The sequence below is a fragment of the Puntigrus tetrazona genome, chromosome 18 (genome assembly GCF_018831695.1).
Source record: "Puntigrus tetrazona isolate hp1 chromosome 18, ASM1883169v1, whole genome shotgun sequence".
Lineage (NCBI taxonomy): Eukaryota > Metazoa > Chordata > Actinopteri > Cypriniformes > Cyprinidae > Puntigrus > Puntigrus tetrazona.
Window position 1 is genome coordinate 13614789 of NC_056716.1, and position 21815 is coordinate 13636603.

General features: G+C 38.8%; 1 protein-coding gene and 1 long non-coding RNA gene across 6 annotated transcripts in view; one reads left to right on the forward strand and one right to left on the reverse strand.

Moving 5' to 3' along the window:
• prx (periaxin) overlaps window positions 1–19089 on the reverse strand; it is a 20780-nt gene extending 1691 nt beyond the window's left edge. Inside the window, exons 1-7 of the mRNA XM_043216791.1 lie at window positions 18983–19089; window positions 14284–14333; window positions 14074–14181; window positions 13855–13980; window positions 12063–12228; window positions 11648–11841; window positions 1–11514 (exon numbers count right to left, since the gene is read on the reverse strand). The exon at window positions 1–11514 is cut by the window's left edge and continues 1691 nt beyond it. Coding sequence (XP_043072726.1) covers window positions 1–11514; window positions 11648–11841; window positions 12063–12228; window positions 13855–13890 — 11910 coding nt within the window. The 5' untranslated portion in view covers window positions 13891–13980; window positions 14074–14181; window positions 14284–14333; window positions 18983–19089. The remainder of the gene's footprint in view (window positions 11515–11647; window positions 11842–12062; window positions 12229–13854; window positions 13981–14073; window positions 14182–14283; window positions 14334–18982) is intronic.
• The window catches only part of LOC122323141, an 81797-nt gene that overhangs the window by 2730 nt on the left and 57252 nt on the right, over window positions 1–21815 (forward strand). For 4 of the 5 annotated variants that reach the window (XR_006246954.1, XR_006246952.1, XR_006246951.1 and 1 more), the window contains exons 1-2: window positions 17288–18788; window positions 19064–19232. This is a non-coding gene — a long non-coding RNA (uncharacterized LOC122323141). Of the gene's footprint in view, window positions 1–17287; window positions 18789–19063; window positions 19233–21815 lie in introns of those variants that run through there. The other variant, XR_006246953.1, reaches the window with a different exon arrangement.

Below are 21815 nucleotides of genomic sequence, written 5' to 3' on the forward strand. Positions count from 1 at the left end.
GGGCAATTTAAGCTTGCCAGTTTTTGACTTTCCCCCAGTTTCTACCTCATCTTCACAATATATTGCTTTGCCCTTTGCATTAGATCGACTTTTTGACTTTCCAAAACTCGGCTTCATTTTGATCTTTGGCTGTTTGATTTTCACATCTCCAATTTCTGCACTTGCTTCACCACCTACACTTGCAGAGCTCTCAGTTTGTGGATTCACCATAACAAATACAGCTTTTGTTACTTTTGGCAGACATGGGCTTTCATACTCTACCTCAGAGTCTGTGTTTATAGAGTGACCTTTTCCCTGAGATGATTTGATGTTGGCTTCAGGTGAACTTAAAGAGGGCAGAGGAATCCCAAATTTTGGAATTTTTACTTTACCAGTCTGCTTTTTATCTTCATCAGAATTATTAGTGCCAACTTGGGCAGTGTCAATGTCAAAGTCAAGTTCAGGAATCTTTGGTGCTTGTAAACCAACTTTCAAGTTTGCATCAGTTCCTCCTTTTAGAAACTTAGTATCAATTTTTCCAGACTTGTTTATGTCAGTTTCAATATTAAGTTTTGTACCTTTAACTTTTGGCCCTTTTATTTTCTCTTTTGGTGTGGGTTCCAGGTCTGTATCTCGAAGTTCAGATTTCTTTTTATCCTTTTTACCAACTTTTGATAGGCCAACATCCAGCTCTAGATCCATATTAGACATTCTCGTCTTTTTACATTCTTTATGTGAATCTTTAAGGCATGCATCAGTTGAAGGATCTGGCATCTCTGAATCTCTAGATATTCCCATGTCTAGTTTTAAGATTTTAACATTTGGCTTTGTCAATTTTCCACCCCCTCTTCCAGATTCTCCCTCTTTGGTGTCAAACTCTCCAGTTCTGCTTTCTGGTAATGATATGTCTATCTGTGGTATCTTAATATCAGGCATTTTACATTGTCCACCTTCTACTTCTACAGATCCCTTAATCCCAGGCATATTGACTTTACCTTTTCCAACATCAGGTTCAAGTTCTGAAACAACATCTTTAGATTTTATTTTAGGAAGGGGTATATCAATTGTAGGTGTCTTTATTCTTCCACCTTTTAGTTCAAGTGCAGGACTTTCTTCTTTCCTTCCATGAGGTAGTGACAAATCTATCTTAGGCATTTTTAATTTATTCCCCTTCACTCCAAATTCTATATCAGGATCATCATTTTCCTTTCCACGAGGCAATGATATATCGGCGCTGGGCAATGACATTTTTGGAATTTTTAGCCTTTCATCTTTAATTTCAGTGTCAGTGTAAGATGTGTCATGCTTTGCATGTGGTAATGATATTTCCACTTCTGGCATTCTTAATTTACCCTTTCTTCCAACCTCCACTTCAGGGTTAACCGAGTCACCCGTTTTTCCATGAGGAACTGAAATGTCTACTTTGGGGATCTTGATATGGGGGAAATTTATTGTACCCCTACTACTATCAATGTTTAAGTCAGACGAGTCCATTGGGTCATGAAGTTTCACTCTAGGCAAGGAAACATCCAAATCAACTTTTGGAACTGATATGTCAATTGTTGGCATCTTAGGAATTTTTAAACTGCCCTCATAACTTCTGATATCTGCCTCAGATACATCAACCTCAGTTTTAGGTAGCAATACCTCACATTCTGGAATATTTGTTGTTGGCAATGATATCTCAACTGCTGGCATTCTGACCTTGCCTTTGTTATCCACATATCCAGGCATAGCCATTTCTGCATCCTTGAGCTTTGCTTTAGGAGTAAGTGTCTTGAATTTGGTGAATTTAAGCTTGGATTTGACCTTATCTTCAGAACCCTCCACACTGAATTCTGGTTTTGTCATTTCTCCAGCACCTACTTTTATCTTCATTTCAGTGTCAGGACCAGTTATTTCAGTATCCTTTTTTGATGGTGATGTTCTTTCTATTTCCAAATCTGTAGAAAAGTCAGGACTCTCTAGTTCTAATTTGTCTCCGCTTTTCAATTTTCTGCCAAATTTGGGAAGTGAAATTTTGGGCATTTTTACAGAGACCTCAGGAACTTCAAAACTTGCCCCAGATGACGGCCTTCCACCTTCCGCTTTAAGAAGTTCAATGCTTTCTCTATCACTGCCTTTTGCCTTGGGAAGAGTAAAGTCCAGGTCAACTTTTGGAGCAGAAATGTCAACAGTTGGTATTTTCACACTTGGCAGCTTGATGTTCCCTCCTAGAGTTACTTCAGGGACATTTACGTCACAAATTTTGGCACCAGAGGCTTTGGTCTCTATATCAGAATCATGAGTCAAATTAAAGTCTATGTCTTCCTTCCCTGACCCAACTTTAAATTCACGATCTGTTAGTTTCATTTTAGGGACAGAGAGATCAACAGTGGGTATGTGAAATTTTAAACCTTTTTTAGTTTTACCTCCCAGTGCAAACCCTCCCTCTGCAGTTCCTGGCAGAGAGATATTTATAGAGGGCATGTCAAACTTTCCACCTTTGATATCGGGACCTTCAACATTGATTTCAGCTTCTGATGGTTTTAATTTAGGCAAAGAAACATCCAATTTAGGCAATTCAAATTTTCCTCCTTTTCCTGTATGTCCTTGAACATCTACATCTCCCCCTGCTCCTGGCAGAGAGATATCTATAGAGGGCATGTGAAACTTTCCACCTTTGATATCGGGACCTTCAACATTGATTTCTCCTGCCGATGGTTTTAATTTAGGTAAAGAAACATCCAATTTAGGCATTTCAAATTTTCCTCCTTTTCCTGTATGTCCTTGAACATCTACATCTCCTCCTGCTCCTCCTCCTGACAGAGAGACATCTATAGAGGGCATGTGAAACTTTCCACCTTTCATATCTGGGCCTTCAACATTGATTTCACCTCCTGATGATTTTAATTTAGGTAAGGAAACATCCAATTTAAGCATTTCAAATTTTCTTCCTTTTCCTGCATGTCCTTTAACATTTACATCTCCTCCTGCTCCTCCTTCTGGCAGAGAGATATCTATAGATGGCATGTGAATCTTTCCACCCTTGATATCTGGGCCTTCAATGTTGATTTCTCCTGCTGATGGTTTAAATTTAGGCAAAGAAACATCAAGTTTAGGCATTTCAAATTTTCCTCCTTTTCCTGTATGTCCTTGAACATCTACATCTCCTCCCGCTCCTCCTCCTGGCAGAGAGATATCTATAGTGGGCATATGAAATTTTCCACCTTTCATATCAGGACCTTCAACATTGATTTCACCTCCTGATGGTTTTAATTTAGGCAAAGAAACATCAAATTTAGGCATTTCAAATTTCTTTCCTTTTCCTGCAGGTCCTTCAACATCTACATCTCCTCCCGCTCCTCCTCCTGGCAGAGAAATATCTATAGAGGGCATGTGAAACTTTCGACCTTTCATTTCGGGACCTTCAACATTGATTTCTCCTGCTGATGGTTTTAATTTAGGCAAGGAAACATCAAATTTAGGCATTTCAAATTTTCCTCCTTTTCCTGCAGATCCTTCAACATCTACAGCTCCTCCTGCTCCTCCTCTTGGCAGAGAGATATCTATAGAGGGCATGTGAATCTTTCCACCCTTGATATCGGGGCCTTCAATGTTGATTTCTCCTGCTGATGGTTTAAATTTAGGCAAAGAAACATCAAATTTAGGCATTTCAAATTTTCCTCCTTTTCCTGTATGTCCTTGAACATCTACATCTCCTCCCGCTCCTCCTCCTGGCAGAGAGATATCTATAGTGGGCATATGAAATTTTCCACCTTTCATATCAGGACCTTCAACATTGATTTCACCTCCTGATGGTTTTAATTTAGGCAAAGAAACATCAAATTTAGGCATTTCAAATTTCTTTCCTTTTCCTGCAGGTCCTTCAACATCTACATCTCCTCCCGCTCCTCCTCCTGGCAGAGAAATATCTATAGAGGGCATGTGAAACTTTCTACCTTTGATATCGGGACCTTCAACATTGATTTCTCCTGCTGATGGTTTTAATTTAGGCAAGGAAACATCAAATTTAGGCATTTCAAATTTTCCTCCTTTTCCTGCAGATCCTTCAACATCTACAGCTCCTCCTGCTCCTCCTCTTGGCAGAGAGATATCTATAGAGGGCATGTGAATCTTTCCACCCTTGATATCGGGGCCTTCAATGTTGATTTCTCCTGCTGATGGTTTAAATTTAGGCAAAGAAACATCAAGTTTAGGCATTTCAAATTTTCCTCCTTTTCCTGTATGTCCTTGAACATCTACATCTCCTCCCGCTCCTCCTCCTGGCAGAGAGATATCTATAGTGGGCATATGAAATTTTCCACCTTTCATATCAGGACCTTCAACATTGATTTCACCTCCTGATGGTTTTAATTTAGGCAAAGAAACATCAAATTTAGGCATTTCAAATTTCTTTCCTTTTCCTGCAGGTCCTTCAACATCTACATCTCCTCCCGCTCCTCCTCCTGGCATAGAAATATCTATAGAGGGCATGTGAAACTTTCTACCTTTGATATCGGGACCTTCAACGTTGATTTCACCTCCTGATGATTTTAATTTAGGTAAGGAAACATCCAATTTAGGCATTTCAAATTTCTTTCCTTTTCCTGCAGATCCTTCAACATCTACAGCTCCTCCTGCTCCTCCTCTTGGCAGAGAGATATCTAGAGGCATGTGAATCTTTCCACCCTTGATATCGGGGCCTTCAATGTTGATTTCTCCTGCTGATGGTTTAAATTTAGGCAAAGAAACATCAAATTTAGGCATTTCAAATTTTCCTCCTTTTCCTGCATGTCCTTGAACATCTACATCTCCTCCCGCTCCTCCTCCTGGCAGAGAGATATCTATAGTGGGCATATGAAATTTTCCACCTTTCATATCAGGACCTTCAACATTGATTTCACCTCCTGATGTTTTTAATTTAGGCAAGGAAACATCAAATTTAGGCATTTCAAATTTTCCTCCTTTTCCTGCAGATCCTTCAACATTTACATCTCCTCTTGGCAGAGAGATATCTATAGATGGCGTGTGAATCTTTCCACCCTTGATATCGGGGCCTTCAATGTTGATTTCTCCTGCTGATGGTTTAAATTTAGGCAAAGAAACATCAAAATTAGGCATTTCAAATTTTCCTCCTTTTCCTGTATGTCCTTGAACATCTACATCTCCTCCTGCTCCTCCTCCTGGCAGAGAAATATCTATAGAGGGCATGTGAAACTTTCTACCTTTGATATCGGGACCTTCAACGTTGATTTCACCTCCTGATGATTTTAATTTAGGTAAGGAAACATCCAATTTAGGCATTTCAAATTTCTTTCCTTTTCCTGCATGTCCTTTAACATTTACATCTACTCCTGCTCCTCCTTCTGGCAGAGAGATATCTATAGATGGCGTGTGAATCTTTCCACCCTTGATATCTGGGCCTTCAATGTTGATTTCTCCTGCTGATGGTTTAAATTTAGGCAAAGAAACATCAAGTTTAGGCATTTCAAATTTTCCTCCTTTTCCTGTATGTCCTTGAACATCTACATCTCCCCCTGCTCCTCCTCCTGGCAGAGAGATATCTATAGAGGGCATATGAAACTTTCCACCTTTGTTATCGGGACTTTCAACATTGATTTCTCCTGCTGATGGTTTCAATTTAGGCAAGGAAACATCAAATTTAGGCATTTCAAATTTCTTTCCTTTTCCTGCAGGTCCTTCAACATCTACATCTCCTCCTGCTCCTCCTCCTGGCAGAGAAATATCTATAGAGGGCATGTGAAACTTTCCACCTTTAATATCGGGACCTTCAACGTTGATTTCACCTCCTGATGATTTTAATTTAGGTAAGGAAACATCCAATTTAGGCATTTCAATTTTCTTTCCTTTTCCTGCATGTCCTTTAACATTTATATCTCCCCCTGCTCCTCCTTCTGGCAGAGAGATATCTATAGATGGCGTGTGAATATTTCCACCCTTGATATCTGGGCCTTCAATGTTGATTTCTCCTGCTGATGTTTTAAATTTAGGCAAAGAAACATCAAGTTTAGGCATTTCAAATTTTCCTCCTTTTCCTGTATGTCCTTGAACATCTACATCTCCTCCCGCTCCTCCTCCTGGCAGAGAGATATCTATAGTGGGCATGTGAAATTTTCTACCTTTCATATCGGGACCTTCAACATTGATTTCACCTCCTGATGGTTTTAATTTAGGCAAAGAAATATCAAATTTAGGCATTTCGAATTTCTTTCCTTTTCTTTCAGGTCCTTCAACATCTACATCTCCTCCCGCTCCTCCTCCTGGCAGAGAAATATCTATAGAGGGCATGTGAAACTTTCCACCTTTGATATCTGGGCCTTCAACATTGATTTCTCTTGCTGATGGTTTCAATTTAGGCAAGGAAACATCAAATTTAGGCATTTCAAATTTTCCTCCTTTTCCTGTATGTCCTTGAACATCTACATCTCCTCCCGCTCCTCCTTCTGGCAGAGAGATATCTATAGTGGGCATGTGAAATTTTCCACCTTTCATATCAGGACCTTCAACATTGATTTCACCTCCTGATGGTTTTAATTTAGGCAAAGAAACATCAAATTTAGGCATTTCAAATTTCTTTCCTTTTCCTGCAGGTCCTTCAACATCTACATCTCCTCCTGCTCCTCCTCTTGGCAGAGAGATATCTATAGAGGGCATGTGAATCTTTCCACCCTTGATATCGGGGCCTTCAATGTTGATTTCTCCTGCTGATGGTTTAAATTTAGGCAAAGAAACATCAAATTTAGGCATTTCAAATTTTCCTCCTTTTCCTGTATGTCCTTGAACATCTACATCTCCTCCCACTCCTCCTCCTGGCAGAGAGATATCTATAGTGGGCATATGAAATTTTCCACCTTTCATATCAGGACCTTCAACATTGATTTCACCTCCTGATGGTTTTAATTTAGGCAAAGAAACATCAAATTTAGGCATTTCAAATTTCTTTCCTTTTCCTGCAGGTCCTTCAACATCTACATCTCCTCCTGCTCCTCCTCCTGGCAGAGAAATATCTATAGTGGGCATGTGAAACTTTCGACCTTTCATTTCGGGACCTTCAACATTGATTTCTCCTGCTGATGGTTTGAATTTAGGCAAAGAAACATCAAATTTAGGCATTTCAAATTTTCCTCCTTTTCCTGTATGTCCTTGAACATCTACATCTCCCCCTGTTTCTCCTCCTGGCAGAGAAATATCTATAGAGGGCATGTGAAACTTTCCACCCTTGATATCTGGGCCTTCAATGTTGACTTCTCCTGCTGATGGTTTAAATTTAGGCAAAGAAACATCAAGTTTAGGAAGTTCAAATTTTCCTCCTTTTCCTGTATGTCCTTGAACATCTACATCTCCCCCTGCTCCTCCTCTTGGCAGAGAGATATCTATAGAGGGCATGTGAATCTTTCCACCCTTGATATCTGGGCCTTCAATGTTGACTTCTCCTGCTGATGGTTTAAATTTGGGCAAAGAAACATCAAGTTTAGGAAGTTCAAATTTTCCTCCTTTTCCTGTATGTCCTTGAACATCTACATCTCCCCCTGCTCCTCCTCTTGGCAGAGAGATATCTATAGAGGGCATATGAAACTTTCCACCTTTGATATCGGGACCTTCAACATTGATTTCTCCTGCTGATGGTTTCAATTTAGGCAAGGAAACATCAAATTTAGGCATTTCAAATTTTCCTCCTTTTCCTGTAGGTCCTTGAACATCTACATCTCCTCCCGCTCCTCCTCCTGGCAGAGAGATATCTATAGTGGGCATATGAAATTTTCCACCTTTCATATCAGGACCTTCAACATTGATTTCACCTCCTGATGGTTTTAATTTAGGCAAAGAAACATCAAATTTAGGCATTTCAAATTTCTTTCCTTTTCCTGCAGGTCCTTCAACATCTACATCTCCTCCCGCTCCTCCTCCTGGCAGAGAAATATCTATAGAGGGCATGTGAAACTTTCCACCTTTCATATCAGGACCTTCAACATTGATTTCACCTCCTGATGATTTTAATTTAGGTAAGGAAACATCCAATTTAGGCATTTCAAATTTTCTTCCTTTGCCTGCATGTCCTTTAACATTTACATCTCCTCCTGCTCCTCCTTCTGGCAGAGAGATATCTATAGACGGCATGTGAATCTTTCCACCCTTGATATCTGGGCCTTCAACATTGATTTCTCTTGCTGATGGTTTCAATTTAGGCAAGGAAACATCAAATTTAGGCATTTCAAATTTTCCTCCTTTTCCTGTAGGTCCTTGAACATCTACATCTCCTCCCGCTCCTCCTCCTGGCAGAGAGATATCTATAGTGGGCATATGAAATTTTCCACCTTTCATATCAGGACCTTCAACATTGATTTCACCTCCTGATGGTTTTAATTTAGGCAAAGAAACATCAAATTTAGGCATTTCAAATTTCTTTCCTTTTCCTGCAGGTCCTTCAACATCTATATCTCCTCCCGCTTCTCCTCCTGGCAGAGAGATATCTATGGACGGCATGTGAATCTTTCCACCCTTGATATCTGGGCCTTCAATGTTGATTTCTCCTGCTGATGGTTTAAATTTAGGCAAAGAAACATCAAGTTTAGGCATTTCAAATCTTCCTCCTTTTCCTGTATGTCCTTGAACATCTACATCTCCTCCTGCTCCTCCTCCTGGCAGAGAGATATCTATAGAGGGCATATGAAATGTTTCACCTTTAATATCGAGACCTTCAACATTGATTTTTCCTGCTGATGGTTTTAATTTAGGCAAGGAAACATCAAATTTTGGCATTTCAAACGTCCTTCCTTTTTCTGCAGGTCCTTGAACATCTACATCTCCTCCTGCTCGTCCTTCTGGCAGAGAGATATCTATAGACGGCATGTGAATCTTTCCACCCTTGATATCGGGGCCTTCAATGTTGATTTCTCCTGCTGATGGTTTCAATTTAGGCAAAGAAACATCAAGTTTAGGCATTTCAAATTTCCTTCCTTTTCCTGCAGGTCCTTTGACAGCCACATCTCCTTCTAGAGCTGTTACTTTTGGCAGTGAAACATCAATATTTGGAATTTCATACTTTATACCTGTACCAGAAGGGCTTTCTATATCAACTTTTGTCTTTGTTTTATTTTTAGGCCACAAAATATCAAGGGCGGGTGTGTTAACATTGCTTCCTTTTACCTCAGGTCCTTCAATACTGACTTCCAGAGATTTTGTTTTAATCTTCGGAAGTGACAAATCAACTTGAGGCAAATGAAACTTGCCCCCCTTACTGAAATTAACTTTGCCATCTCCCTTTACCCTTGCTTTTGGAAGAGTAATGTCAACATCTGGCATATCTATCTTTCCACCTTTCAATTCAGGTCCTTCAGTATTTTTGTCAGTTCCCACTGATTGTATTTGTAGTAAATTAATATCCAATTTTGGCATTTGAAATGTGCCCTTTTTTGTTTCTCCCTCCAGATAAACATCACCCTGGGTTTTAACCTCTGCTGAGGAGATATTGTAAGTAGGTATATTTAATGTGTCACCTTTATATTCAGGCCCTTCCACACTAAGTTCCCCTTTGGTTGATTGAAATTTTGGTAAGGAAATATCCAGTTTTGGAATATCAAACTTCCCCATTCTTCCTGAATGTCTCTTGAGATCAACATTACCTGTGTCTGTTACTTTTGGAAATGATATATCAACGGGTGGCATGTTCAATCTTTTGCTGTCAGGCCCTTCAGAACTGATGTCACCTTGTGGTGACTTCATTTTTGGCAAGAAAATGTCAACACCAGAAGATTGTACTGCAGGCAGAGAGATATCAACCTTTCTACCTTCACCAGAGGGTTCCACATCTTTTTGGCCTTTTCTGTGTGGCAACTCAATATCAGTTGCTGGTATGTGAAACTTCCCATCTGTTTTTTTAACATCAAAATCAACTTCTTGTAGTTTGAGTTTAGGTAGACTTATATCAGATTTAGGAATCTGAAACTTATCTCCCTTCTCAACCCCAAGGTTAATCTGTTCATTTGTTTTTCCTTTTGGTAATGAAATATCAGCTCCAACCTCAGTTTTGCCTATAGGAAGTGAAATTTCAATTGATGGGATACTCAGTTTTCCTTCTTTTATATTGTGCCCCTCAGCAATGGCATGCTCAGACAATTTGACATTAGGTAGGGAGACATCTACTCCAGGCATTTTAATCTTTCCCTCTTTTCCAAAGTGGCCCTCAAGATTTGCATCCCCCTCTACCTCAGGCCCTTCAATATCAATTTTACCTTGTGGTAATTTCATTTTTGGGTGCGAAACATCTATTTGTGGCATTTTTACAATTGCTCCTTTCTCAGAATGACCACCCACCTTTGCTTCAGCTGGAATACTGATATTTGGCTTGCGAATTGCTCCAGGTCCTTCCACTATGACCACACCCTCAGGGGATGTTATTTTTGGAGGAGAGATGTCCAATTTTGTCATTTCAAATTTTACCCCAGTACTCACATATTCCTCGGTATCAATGTTTTTTGCAGCCATCTTTGGTAATGACACCTCTAATGTAGGAAGACCAGTGTCCACATCTGACGTCTTTATCTTGGGCCCTGCAATGTCAGGTTTGGGGAGGGAAATCTTATACTCTATGTCCATGGATCCATCAATGTCATCTCCAAATGTTTGTTTTGCGTCAAGATTTAGCACTGGTAATGAAGTGTTAACCTTGGTGGTGTTGATTTTTGTTCCTTTTACAGTGCAATCGGGAACTTCAACACCTTTAAATTCAGCCTTGCCCTTTGTCTTTGGGAGATGCAAATCCAAATCCACATTTGGTGCTTTTATATCAGTCTTTGGCATTTTCAGCTTATTTTCAGATGTATCATTTTCTTTACTTGACTCTCCATCAATTTCATCTGAATGACAAGAAAGTCTCACTTTTGGCAGTTTAAATTTTGGGCCTGTCACCTTTGTATCTGAGACTTCCAGATTTATCTTTGGCATTTTTATCTCAGAACCCTCTCCTTTTCCTTTGACACTAACTTCGAAATTAGAAACATTAGTTTCACCCTTACCCTGAGGCATGTTGAAATCACACTCTAGTGATGGAGGCGTAAATTTACCTTCTAGTTCTTTCACCTCAAAACTGTCAGTTGAAGATTGCACATCTAACTTTGACTTTTTAATTTTTGGAAAATTCATTCCAAATTTTGGACCTTTCTTCTTGGCCTTAAGTTTGGATAAAGAGGCCTCTCCCTCATGTGTTGAAACATCTAAATTGACCTTCCCTTCACCAACCGCAGCATCCTTGGCCTTCATCTTTGGAAATCTGATCTTCCTCTTCTTTTTAGTACTAGTGATAACACCCTCTACATGTTCTGATCCATCTGCAGTGGCCTTGCCACCTTTTCTTATCTTGAATTTTGGGAATACAAACTCAACATCAACAGGACTGAGGTCTGATCTGCCAGGTGATGCCTCAACGTCCAGTTCTGCCCTTGCTCTTGCTTTTTTGTTCTCTTTCAGTCGTTTCAGTCCAAATCTTCCTCCTCTCCTTTTCTTGGTTTTGAATGGTTTCACACTTTTGACGCTCTGCAAGAGAAAGGTTATCATTCCTTCTAGTTTCTACTGTTGTAAGTACTTTTGTTAAAATTAATTCACTTTTAGGAAATACTGTGGATGTTCAAAAAATAATTCTGTTGTATAGCAATATTTCAGCATGTACCATTCTTTGCATCTTGGCCTTAGGTCCTCTGAGCTCAAGATTTTGTGCACCTGGGCGTATGCTGACTTCACTTCCTGGCACAGTCCTCTTCAAAAAGAAGGACACTTTGTAGGGTTCTGCACACTGAAGAATTTTTAATGCGTCCTCATATTTGACGTTATCAAAATACACCCTGGCACTTAGCAGTTGATCTCCTGCAATAACAAATCATCAAAAAATATTTGTAACTTACACAATTTGGTCTTTGTATTCTTAGTACATCAGGAAACTAAATTCAGTACACCTGTACTCAACATGGAAATTTTGTCAATTAATGATTATAAGGTTAAAGTTGTTTCTCCTTCTTGCCTCTTCAAGGACAGTGGCTCAGTATTTGACATTGCACTTTGTAATGTAAAATACAGTCCCTTGGTACCTTTCTGTAGACTGAGGTGCTTCGCTGCTGGGGAGTCTTTCAAGACCTCTTTGATGAAGATGCCTTGCTCCCCTCCACCTACAACACTGTACCCACTAGCTCCAACCTCAGCCTCTGTTTCAACAACCACTTCCACAAGCTCTGACAACTGGTTGTCCTTCTCCACCTGTTAAATTTACAAAATCAACTTTAATGTCATTTTTAGCACATTGCATGGCAATGGATGAAAATGAAATACAGTTTCTACAGTATTCAATATTGATGTATGTATTAGACAACACAATGACTAAAAGACAACAGTAAATACGGACAATATATACAGTACACAGAGTAGAAACACCTTGCTCACACTACAGGATTTCTAGCCCGATTTAGCTCCAATTTCCCCCTCCCGAGAGTCAGAGAAAAAAATCTTGTCATGCGCCTCAATTGGTCCTGATGCTCATTGGCCGCCCCAATTGTATCAAACATGTTTGGTATTTAGGATTTAAACCTGGATGGTGACGGCTATATGATTACGTCAGTACTTTCACAATAGCCAGTCTGCGCCTGCAAAACAGCTGCTGTAATTTACGGCTCCATTGGATAGTGGAGACAGAGTTTTGTAGTAACAGGCCTATCTGAATAATGTGTTGAAAACTGTGAGGAGAAAGAGAAGCGCTGGAGTGAAATCAACTGTTTTGAATGTTTCGGAGGTGGGTACAGAAAGCTGCTAGCTAATGTCAATGACAAACTGCTGCTTGAGATCATGTGAGGCTCTCCCTCTGGCATGATGATCTTAATAATATCTTATAGTGTGTGATGTGTCAAGATGTTGAAATCTTGTAGTGTGTGCATGTTTAGGATTTGAGGGAAGGTCATCTGCAAAGATTCTCCTTATGTGTGCTGCAATCAGATTTTATTTTTGGTTAGGATTTTAAAACTCCTGTAGTATGAGCCCGGCTTTAGTAATCATAGTGGGATAATTGTAGTGTCACTATGTTCTATGTTTACTTTTGTATTTTTGGTACATGCTTACATTTTGTACAGCACTTTGGCCAACAGCTGTTGTTTTTAAATGTGCTTTATAAATATGACTGACTGACTGGTTGAGCACTGAATCCCTACACCCAAACCCCGTCAAATGTGTTTTAATGTCATTAAAGGTTATGTTTTTTTGATCTTTTAAAAATGTTGGTTCTTTACATGCAAGATACCTACAGTAAGTGCAATGGTTCCACATCAGCACAATCAAATATACTTTAATATATCTTTATTTGGACTTCAGCACTACATCCGCACAACTAAAGTGCAGTAAGTGCAAATTTAGTTGTTTCAATTTAGCAGACTTTAAATTTACCAGTTTAGTATACTAAAACCTGGATTCATAGACAGGGCTTAGCCTATGCCAGGATTAGACCGTAGTTCAATTAAGACATGCAAGTAATTTTTACAAACATGTCTTAGAAAAAAGCATTACTGGTGTGCATCTTAAGACAAAACAAAGGCACTGACATGTTTTAAGATCAGTGCATGTTTCTTTCAACTGAAACTGCACAGATTTAAATTTAGCATCGTACTAGGCTTAAGCCCTGTCTGTGAAACTGGGGGTCGAAGTACAAATACCTAAATGTTTGTGTAGTATGCTAAGCATGAAAATTTTGAATTTTTTTTTTACTAAAGTAGGCTAAGCTTTGAGTTGCATGCAATAGTTTTTAAAAAGTTCAAAGGATCTTCATGCAGTATTCCACAAAGGTGCTTTTTTCTCTTTTTTTCACATTATCGCTGATAATATAGGATGTTTGATTCTTACCTCATTCTTATTGTCTGTCTTTGGAGGTTCCTCCATGTCTGTGAGGGTGGACTGGGTGTCTCTGAGCTGGCTTCTCTTCTGACTCAAAACTTGTTTCAGTTCTGCATGGAGTTTTTCCTTCTGAACCTTGGAAAGAAATTTGGAAGTATAAGATCAAGAGAGGTCTGAGATCCACGTCTCCACATGGCTGGGCTCTCAGATTACATTTATAGTACTCACAATTCGCTCTGGGCTATCCTGTTCATCAGCAGAGACGCTGTGGTGTGTACTTAGATGAGCGCTAAAGGGAGGCCTGTCTGAGGGGGGAGAGCGTCTTTTGTTGTTTACCTGTTTGTAAAGAGGCAATCAAGGCAGACATGAGATCAGTAAAATAAAAAAGCTGATTTTATTGGCTTTAAAGAGGTAATGGTTTGACAAGTGACAACCTACAGGTGAATCTCTGGCTTCTGGATTGCCATGACTGTCCTCTCGGTCAGAGTCTAAAAAATTAGAGCAGGTTTACAATGTCAATAATGCATTTGGGTCCATTTTAACCAGGTGCAATGTATTAAAAATACACTTTAAAAGACTTCAATAATTACTACAGGAATTATATACTTTAAAACAATAATACACTTGTACTTTAATATAATAGAGCATTTTCAGACAGTAACTGCGTGTTATTTACAATAAAATCTTTGTTTATTTATAGTATAGTAACTTAATTATTGCCGAAATGTTAATGAATAAAACGCAACTAGTTGAATTTTTGATTACCTAAGCAGGATGTAAGTACATCTAATGTAATTCTATTGTCTTTGAAATAAAGTTAAAACTCACAAGCATTTATTAACAAGCATTTATTAAATTATAATTGTACTTTACATGTGCTTTAGTATGTAAGTCAACACATCAAAATTTGTTTACTTCTTTAAAGCTTTCAATTTGGAATTAAACATATAGATATTCAAAAGATTTTCAAAAAATTATAATTAATTGTGTTAAGAAACAGTATCTCACTCTCTTAGTACATGCAAGTGAAATTTTATTTTATTAATCTTCTAAGTAATTTTTTTGATTTGAAGAACGTCTACGCTTGCTATGTGTTTCTCCATGGTTGTGATAAGCAGGAAAACAAAAAAAAAGGTAAAAGCTTCACATGATTCTCTATCCTCTCTCAAAGTCATTCTGTGTCATTACAAGGCCTTGCATATAGTCTAAACCTCTAAATCTCACTATATCAACCCTGCTGTTAAAAACCCTGTCCCACCATAGATCAAGTTGCCATCAGGTTAGTAGGCCTGCAAATGGTGTCCTCTCTCTGCATGCTTCTCATGCCTCATTCGCCAGTGGTGTCTGGTATCTGTGTCTGTCGTAATAGTGTGTAACCAACATTAAGAGATCCGTAGACTACCGAGCAGGTATTTCTAACGGGCTCAGACACCCACACTGGATAACCCGTTACACAAGACAGGCACACATAACACTAGCAGGTGTTCTTTAATCATGCTGCGCCAGCTGTCTAAGACAGTATTTCCCAACCTTTTTTTGTCTCATTAAGCACCACACCTCATCAGTAAGATTATATGCATTTTATATGATTCGGCTCGTTTCAATGATTCAGAGTCGACTCTTTCATTTGAGAGTCATAAACTTCAAACACGGTGCACTTTCAGATTTAGAACTTAGCGGGATGTTTTAATTTGCTTAGAGCTGGGGTTGCGTATCATTTAGTTATTTTTTCGATACCGGTGCCAAATCGATATTTTTAAAATGGTTCCGGTGCCTGAACACGATACTTATATATTAAAAAAAAAAATTCCCCAAAAAGGATGAATTGGCCATTAGCACTATAAACACATGATGTCGGTTTCATTCATACGTGACACCAGAGGGCGCCCTCGCACAGAAAAATCCATATAGCCAGAGAAGCAGCTAAACTCAGAGCGGATCGATCTCTGTAACTGAGAAAACAGAAGATGTAAAGTTTTGAATGATAAATCAAAGATGATAAACACTTGACTGCTATGTATCGTTCACCCCATCTCTCTAACTGGTGATTTTATTTTTTACAGTAGTCTATGGAACGTATTTTCTGCCTCATTCTGTAAAAAAATGTACATCAGATCACAAAATGAAGCATTTGACTGGTATTGTGGAGTAAAAAGGGTATATTGATCTCTTTTGTTTAGCTTTGGGCTTTTTAATTGAAGCACGTTTAACTTAAGCGTAATCACTTCTCGGAAGTTGTGTTTTTGAGTCGGGACGTGAAAACAACACGCACACTCGGGATACTACGAAGATTTGTTGGGTTTGTCGTTCAGCAGAAATCTGCCTCCTGATCGGTCGGCCATCCTGTAAAAGCGCTTTACGGCCAGAAATGCTGCGAGAGACTCCAGCATACCTAGGATAGGACAGTGGGTTTGGGAAATGGACGGACGGATGCATGTGTGCTCGTGAGCGATAGAGGCAGCTGTTCCTCACTGATGCTATGCGTGTCCAGAGGAGGGGACAGAGGACTGGAATGGTACTGCACATATCTGATCTTTATATAAACACGAGCTGGCCTGACCTACATGTGCTTGTGTAATGACAGAACTGTTCATACTAGAGCTCCGGGAAAATGCTGCCAAGCAATCGGCAAGCTCTTGAATTATATAACGCAGACTCGAGCGAAAAAAGTTGAGAGACTAAAAAGTTCGTCTGGAAGTAAGAAAAGCTAATTCATGCAATTTAGAACAAAAGTTCAGGAGATTAATGGCTCTAACTGATTCGTGGGTACTGATGCGTAGCACAGAGAACACTGATAGAGAGGGAAATTAAGATGTGATTTTCCAGTTCCTTACTAAATTTGTTACTTATGATCATGAAAAATGTTTTAATTTAAAGACCTACATTTAATATAAATTGTGCTTTATATAAAAATAATGCATAAGTTGTTTTTTTTTATTGTATTTTTCATTTATCTATTTTTGGTCAATACGTAATTGCCATACTTTTTAATTTTATGAGAACTTAAGAAATGAAAAACGAGTGGTCTTTTGGCTGTTAATACATATAGCTGCACAGAATGAATACAGATTGAGTTAGCTCCGATTCAAACCAACCTTCACTGTTCAACTGTGTCCTATTGAACACACAAGCCAGCCACTTACAAGGACAACAGAGGATAGAGAAGTAATTCTATTGCCGTTGATTCAATACAGTCACAAGATCCTTTCGTATGAGAATAGGCACTTGATAATGACACTAGAGTTACAACTGGACCGAAGCCTGAGCTTGACGTTTACCCACATGGGTATTTGTGCATCCCTAATCCAAACAGAGACACAAGGATAAGGATGTGCCATGAGATACAGTAGTCCAATATAATAAAAACACACACACACATATATATATATATATATATATATATATATATATATATATATATATATATAGTTCAAAACTTAGAGCTCATTCTAAAGTATGGCGATGCAATTTGCTCGTAATAGAGACACAAATCGCAATTTCAAGACTTCCAGTTATCCTGCTTTCTAGATATTGTCCGGATTCTTGAGAGATGCATTTAGTACGCATTGCTGTCTGTGTGGATAAAAGTAACTTCTAAATGCATTTCTCTCATTCTTGGTTTGTCAGAATTGAGTATTTCTACTCGGCACGTACGGCCGGCCTCGGGGGAGGAACACAAGATGGATCGGCTTCTCCTGAGGGTGTGTAAAGCCAAGGAGGAAATGCCTCCCTTTAAACAGGAAACTAGGATATTTACTGAGATTAAAATAACAACCGACGCCGAATCTGAGAGAAAACTAGTTAGTAGTTAGTAAGTCCAGTCAACAATGCGTGATTATCCTTTCTGTTTGACCTTTAATTTCCAAACCAATAATAATAATATAAGTAATAATAGCAATAAAATAATATATAATAATAATAAAAAGCTTCCCAGTAATTATTAATCAGTAAAATATTGTAAATTCTATATTTTGCCACTAGTAAGGCTTATTTATTAGCTTTTTAGGAAATAACTGATATGTGGCCTATGCATTTGTAACAGTTTGTGTAGCACGATATCATTCATCTGATGTAATTTGTTACCCAGTTGTGCAATATTTGGCCCATCATTGCATTTCATGTAATTATATGTTAAATTAAGGCATTTGGACACTTAAGCCACAACTTGTAAATGTCTTTGCAATGCATTGGATAACAAAATGTCAAAACTACTTTTCAAGCTAAATAATAAATAATAAAAAATGATAAATATACTCTGAATAAATGGTATTTAGATACACCGTTTGGAGGTGATGCACTAATTGGCTAGACTGTTTGATAGATGGCAAACAGCACCAGCGTGAGTCTGAACAACAGCTCGGTCCCGATGAGCGTGTGAGAGTCTGCGGCTTTCAGCGGCATCACAGCCTATCTATAGCGACATCAACAAGTCTCAACCCCGAGCCCCCGTCCCCCCGACCCGCTCCCCAGCGCAACGGTGTCCCATTAACACATCTGACTCCTGAAACCTGGCAGGAATGGCTCTGGTATCACACACGCGGACATTACTCCCATACTCGTGTTGGGAGGAGCTGGCTGAGGGGTATCGCTTCCACATCAAGTGTGCACCTGCAGTGTTTATCAAAACATATCAAACATCGCTGACAGAGTCACCCACGTTCTTCACAACGTCTTCTTTTGTGTTCGGCAGACGCGACGGTTCGGAACGGCTTTCATTGTTTCACTTTAAGGTGAACTATCTCTTTAACTCTCACTATATTCGGTCACATGCTGCTATCTTAACTATGGCATGTTGGGCCGTGAACTCCACACAGTACCGTGAGACTGATCTTATGACCAGAGCCGCAGCTGTTGCAACTGTGTAAGACTAATACAGAAGGCACACACACACACGCATGCCTTCAGCATGACTGACAGCGCAAGAAAAACATTAAGATGCTCAGGTAAGCTACATCTGTTCAGTTTCTCCTCTTATAAATTACATTAAATGCATTTAAAGCAGGTCTCTTATCGCAAATGCTCCTCCTTAATCATACATATCTGTATTAAAGTGACTATGCCGGCCTGAGAGATGTAGTAACTGAGCCACACAGCAATGTCACTCAACCTGACCCAACACAAGTCATCTATGACCTACCTTTAGTGAGCGTTTCCTTGTGCAGGATCAGTTATTCCCTCAGTAACAAACTCTGTCTTTCTCCCCCCGACTCTCTGCCAGCTTATTCTCTGACTGACGGCTGCGGAGCGGGACATATGCAGTATTATTATGGTCTCTGTTCGGGAGGCGGTCAGCGATCTAATTGGATGAAGGCAGTGGGATGCCCCATATACAGAGGGAGGGAGAGCAGGAGCCCGTCTTACACGAATGCGACTCTGATGGCCCGACGGTAAGTTCAAGTCGTGTCGGAAAGAGAGTTGTTTACAGGCTGAGCGGACATTAACGTCACCAAAAAATACTTTCGAGCGGGAAAGCGAACTTTTTAAAGCCCGGTTTTCGAATTGTGGGCGTGTCCGCGAGATATATATATATATATATATATGTATATAATTTTTTTAAATTAGTGCAGTTAATAAAGGTTTTAAATAAAGTTTCATGTAAAATAAATAAATAAATAAAATAAAATGTCAAATAATGACAAAAATATATTTTGGTTAGTTGCCAAAGCAAATTTTAAATGAGTGCATAATATATAAAAAGGGGTTTTTGTGAATGGCATAAACCAGTTTATAAACATCGTAAAATGTCAGCATGGTTGTGGCTAGAAGGGTGCACTAAAATAAACATTAAAATCGCTAAAAAAATTACTAAAAGTTTAAAATATCAAATGTAAAAATAAAACCTAATTAGGCTATATAATATAACCTAAATATATTATATAAAATATAATCATAAATATATGTAAATAATATATAGGCTAAATATATAGCTTATATCTCAATGACACTAAAATGGCACTGGAGATGTGTTTTTGAACATTTTCATTAAAATAAATAAAAAACGACACCTGACTTTATTCGTCAGTAAAAGTATAGAAGCAGATTTAAAAAGGTACAAAAAAATCACCAATGTGCTCCGAACAAAAGTGACCTGAACACACGTGATGTTATAAATGCCATTAGATTTACAGTGAAACAGTATCAAACAAAACTCAGAACCCAAACATCGGCAAAAGTAAAAAGAAGTTACGATGGGGGTATTTTTGGAGCTGTAAAGTGGTAGGCCTATGTCTTTATTCTTAGGAAAAATCATAGTTTTACTTTCTGGAGGTCTGGCAGCTGCTGTCTCGGCCTTAACACTCGAGGATAGCTTTCTATCCAGCAGTGTCCGCTCGTTTTTTGGGCAACAGGCCCGTGTTGAAATGGAGCCGGGGTGGTGCCCAAAACGACCCCAACAGGTCACAAGACACTGACAAAATTCATTATCCCCGCAGCGTGACACGCAGGTGCATCCACAGGGTCAAAATAGCACCCGGCGGCCGGGGCCTTCACACCGCCGTAATGCCCGCATTGTTTCAATACATAAAAGTAGGATAAGCAGCATAATGGCATTCGAACGAGCTGGAGCAGCGTTCCTGGCACAAGGTGAGGTGTCCAGTTTATCAACGAATGCAGCTATCAGCAGAACAGACAGCCAAGAATCTGGAGCAGACAGCTGGGTGTAGATGTCAGGCAGTCACGTGACAAGCAAAAAAATAATAGGCGGCGGGTTTTGACATCGAAATCCCGTTCAAGAAAAGTTCGTGTAGATCTGGCAAAATCTGGCCGCTCAAATGCTTCCTTTTCAGACGTTTTAGACAAGCTGGACGGCAAGTCAGTTACACGAATTTCAATATTAAGTAAGTGAACAGAATTATTATGTTGGTGCACGTCTAACGCTAAAAATGGATAGATAACAGATCATTATGAATTATTAACTGTATCCATCTCATGTCACGTGGACTAAAAATTGATTCTTAATGACGTCATGCGGCAGGAAGTGACATCATCTCCAGCAGGAAAACAACAACACGGAGATCAGTAGGTGTTAGCTTGGAAAAATGGTGACGTTTTGTCACATTAATTGGTTTATGGCACTTACAAAAACATCCTGTTTGATATAATAGCTTCAAAACAAAAAAAGGAAGAGTTAGCTTTTACTGCCAGCCCCTCACTGAGCGATCAACACCTTTAGATCTTCATTTTCTGGGGATTTTCTTGTGGTCGTGTAAATAACTAATTATAACTAGTGACATTAAGGTGTTGGAGCTTCACCACCCGGGTTAAAAGAAATGCACTTTAGCACACGTTTAAAAGTAATACGTTTGTGCTAAAGCGTGACCTGAATGAAATATTTCCAGACGCTTATCGCTTTTCAGCAATAACTTCAACTTCCAGTGTATAAGAGATGTTTGAAAATAAAAGTTAGATATTGTTTTGATGATAATGAACCCATTATACACTAATTACCGTAGTACTCTATAATTAAAAAAACCTCTTGTTTGTAACAAAATAACTTCTGATCATTTATTACGATTACATCTAAAATTTATATTAAATGTGCTTTTTTTGACCCTTTCTTTGAGTGTTTGAAGTTTGAAGTTTACTTCCAAATGTATTGACACGCGTTAGCAAACTAAAAACGCACTTTCATTTAATTTCCATTGAAACTCGTGTGTCATGTATTTACAAATATATGCTATGAGGCATTTGTAACGATCAGGCCACTTACACTAGCACAAAAAATATTAACTTTTTTTTGCGTTTACTACATTTTTGTAAGCAATTTTTGCTACATTTGAATAAACACCTTTAGTTGACTAACTTCCCGATTTTCTTTTAAATATAGATAAAAAATCATCTCAGTTCATCCAGCATTTACTAATGCATTACTAAAATCACAAGTTAACGTAATGTTATTTTCGTTAACATTAACAAAAAGGTATTAAAACTGTAATAAATGCATATGTTTTTGTTCTTGTTAGTTAATACAT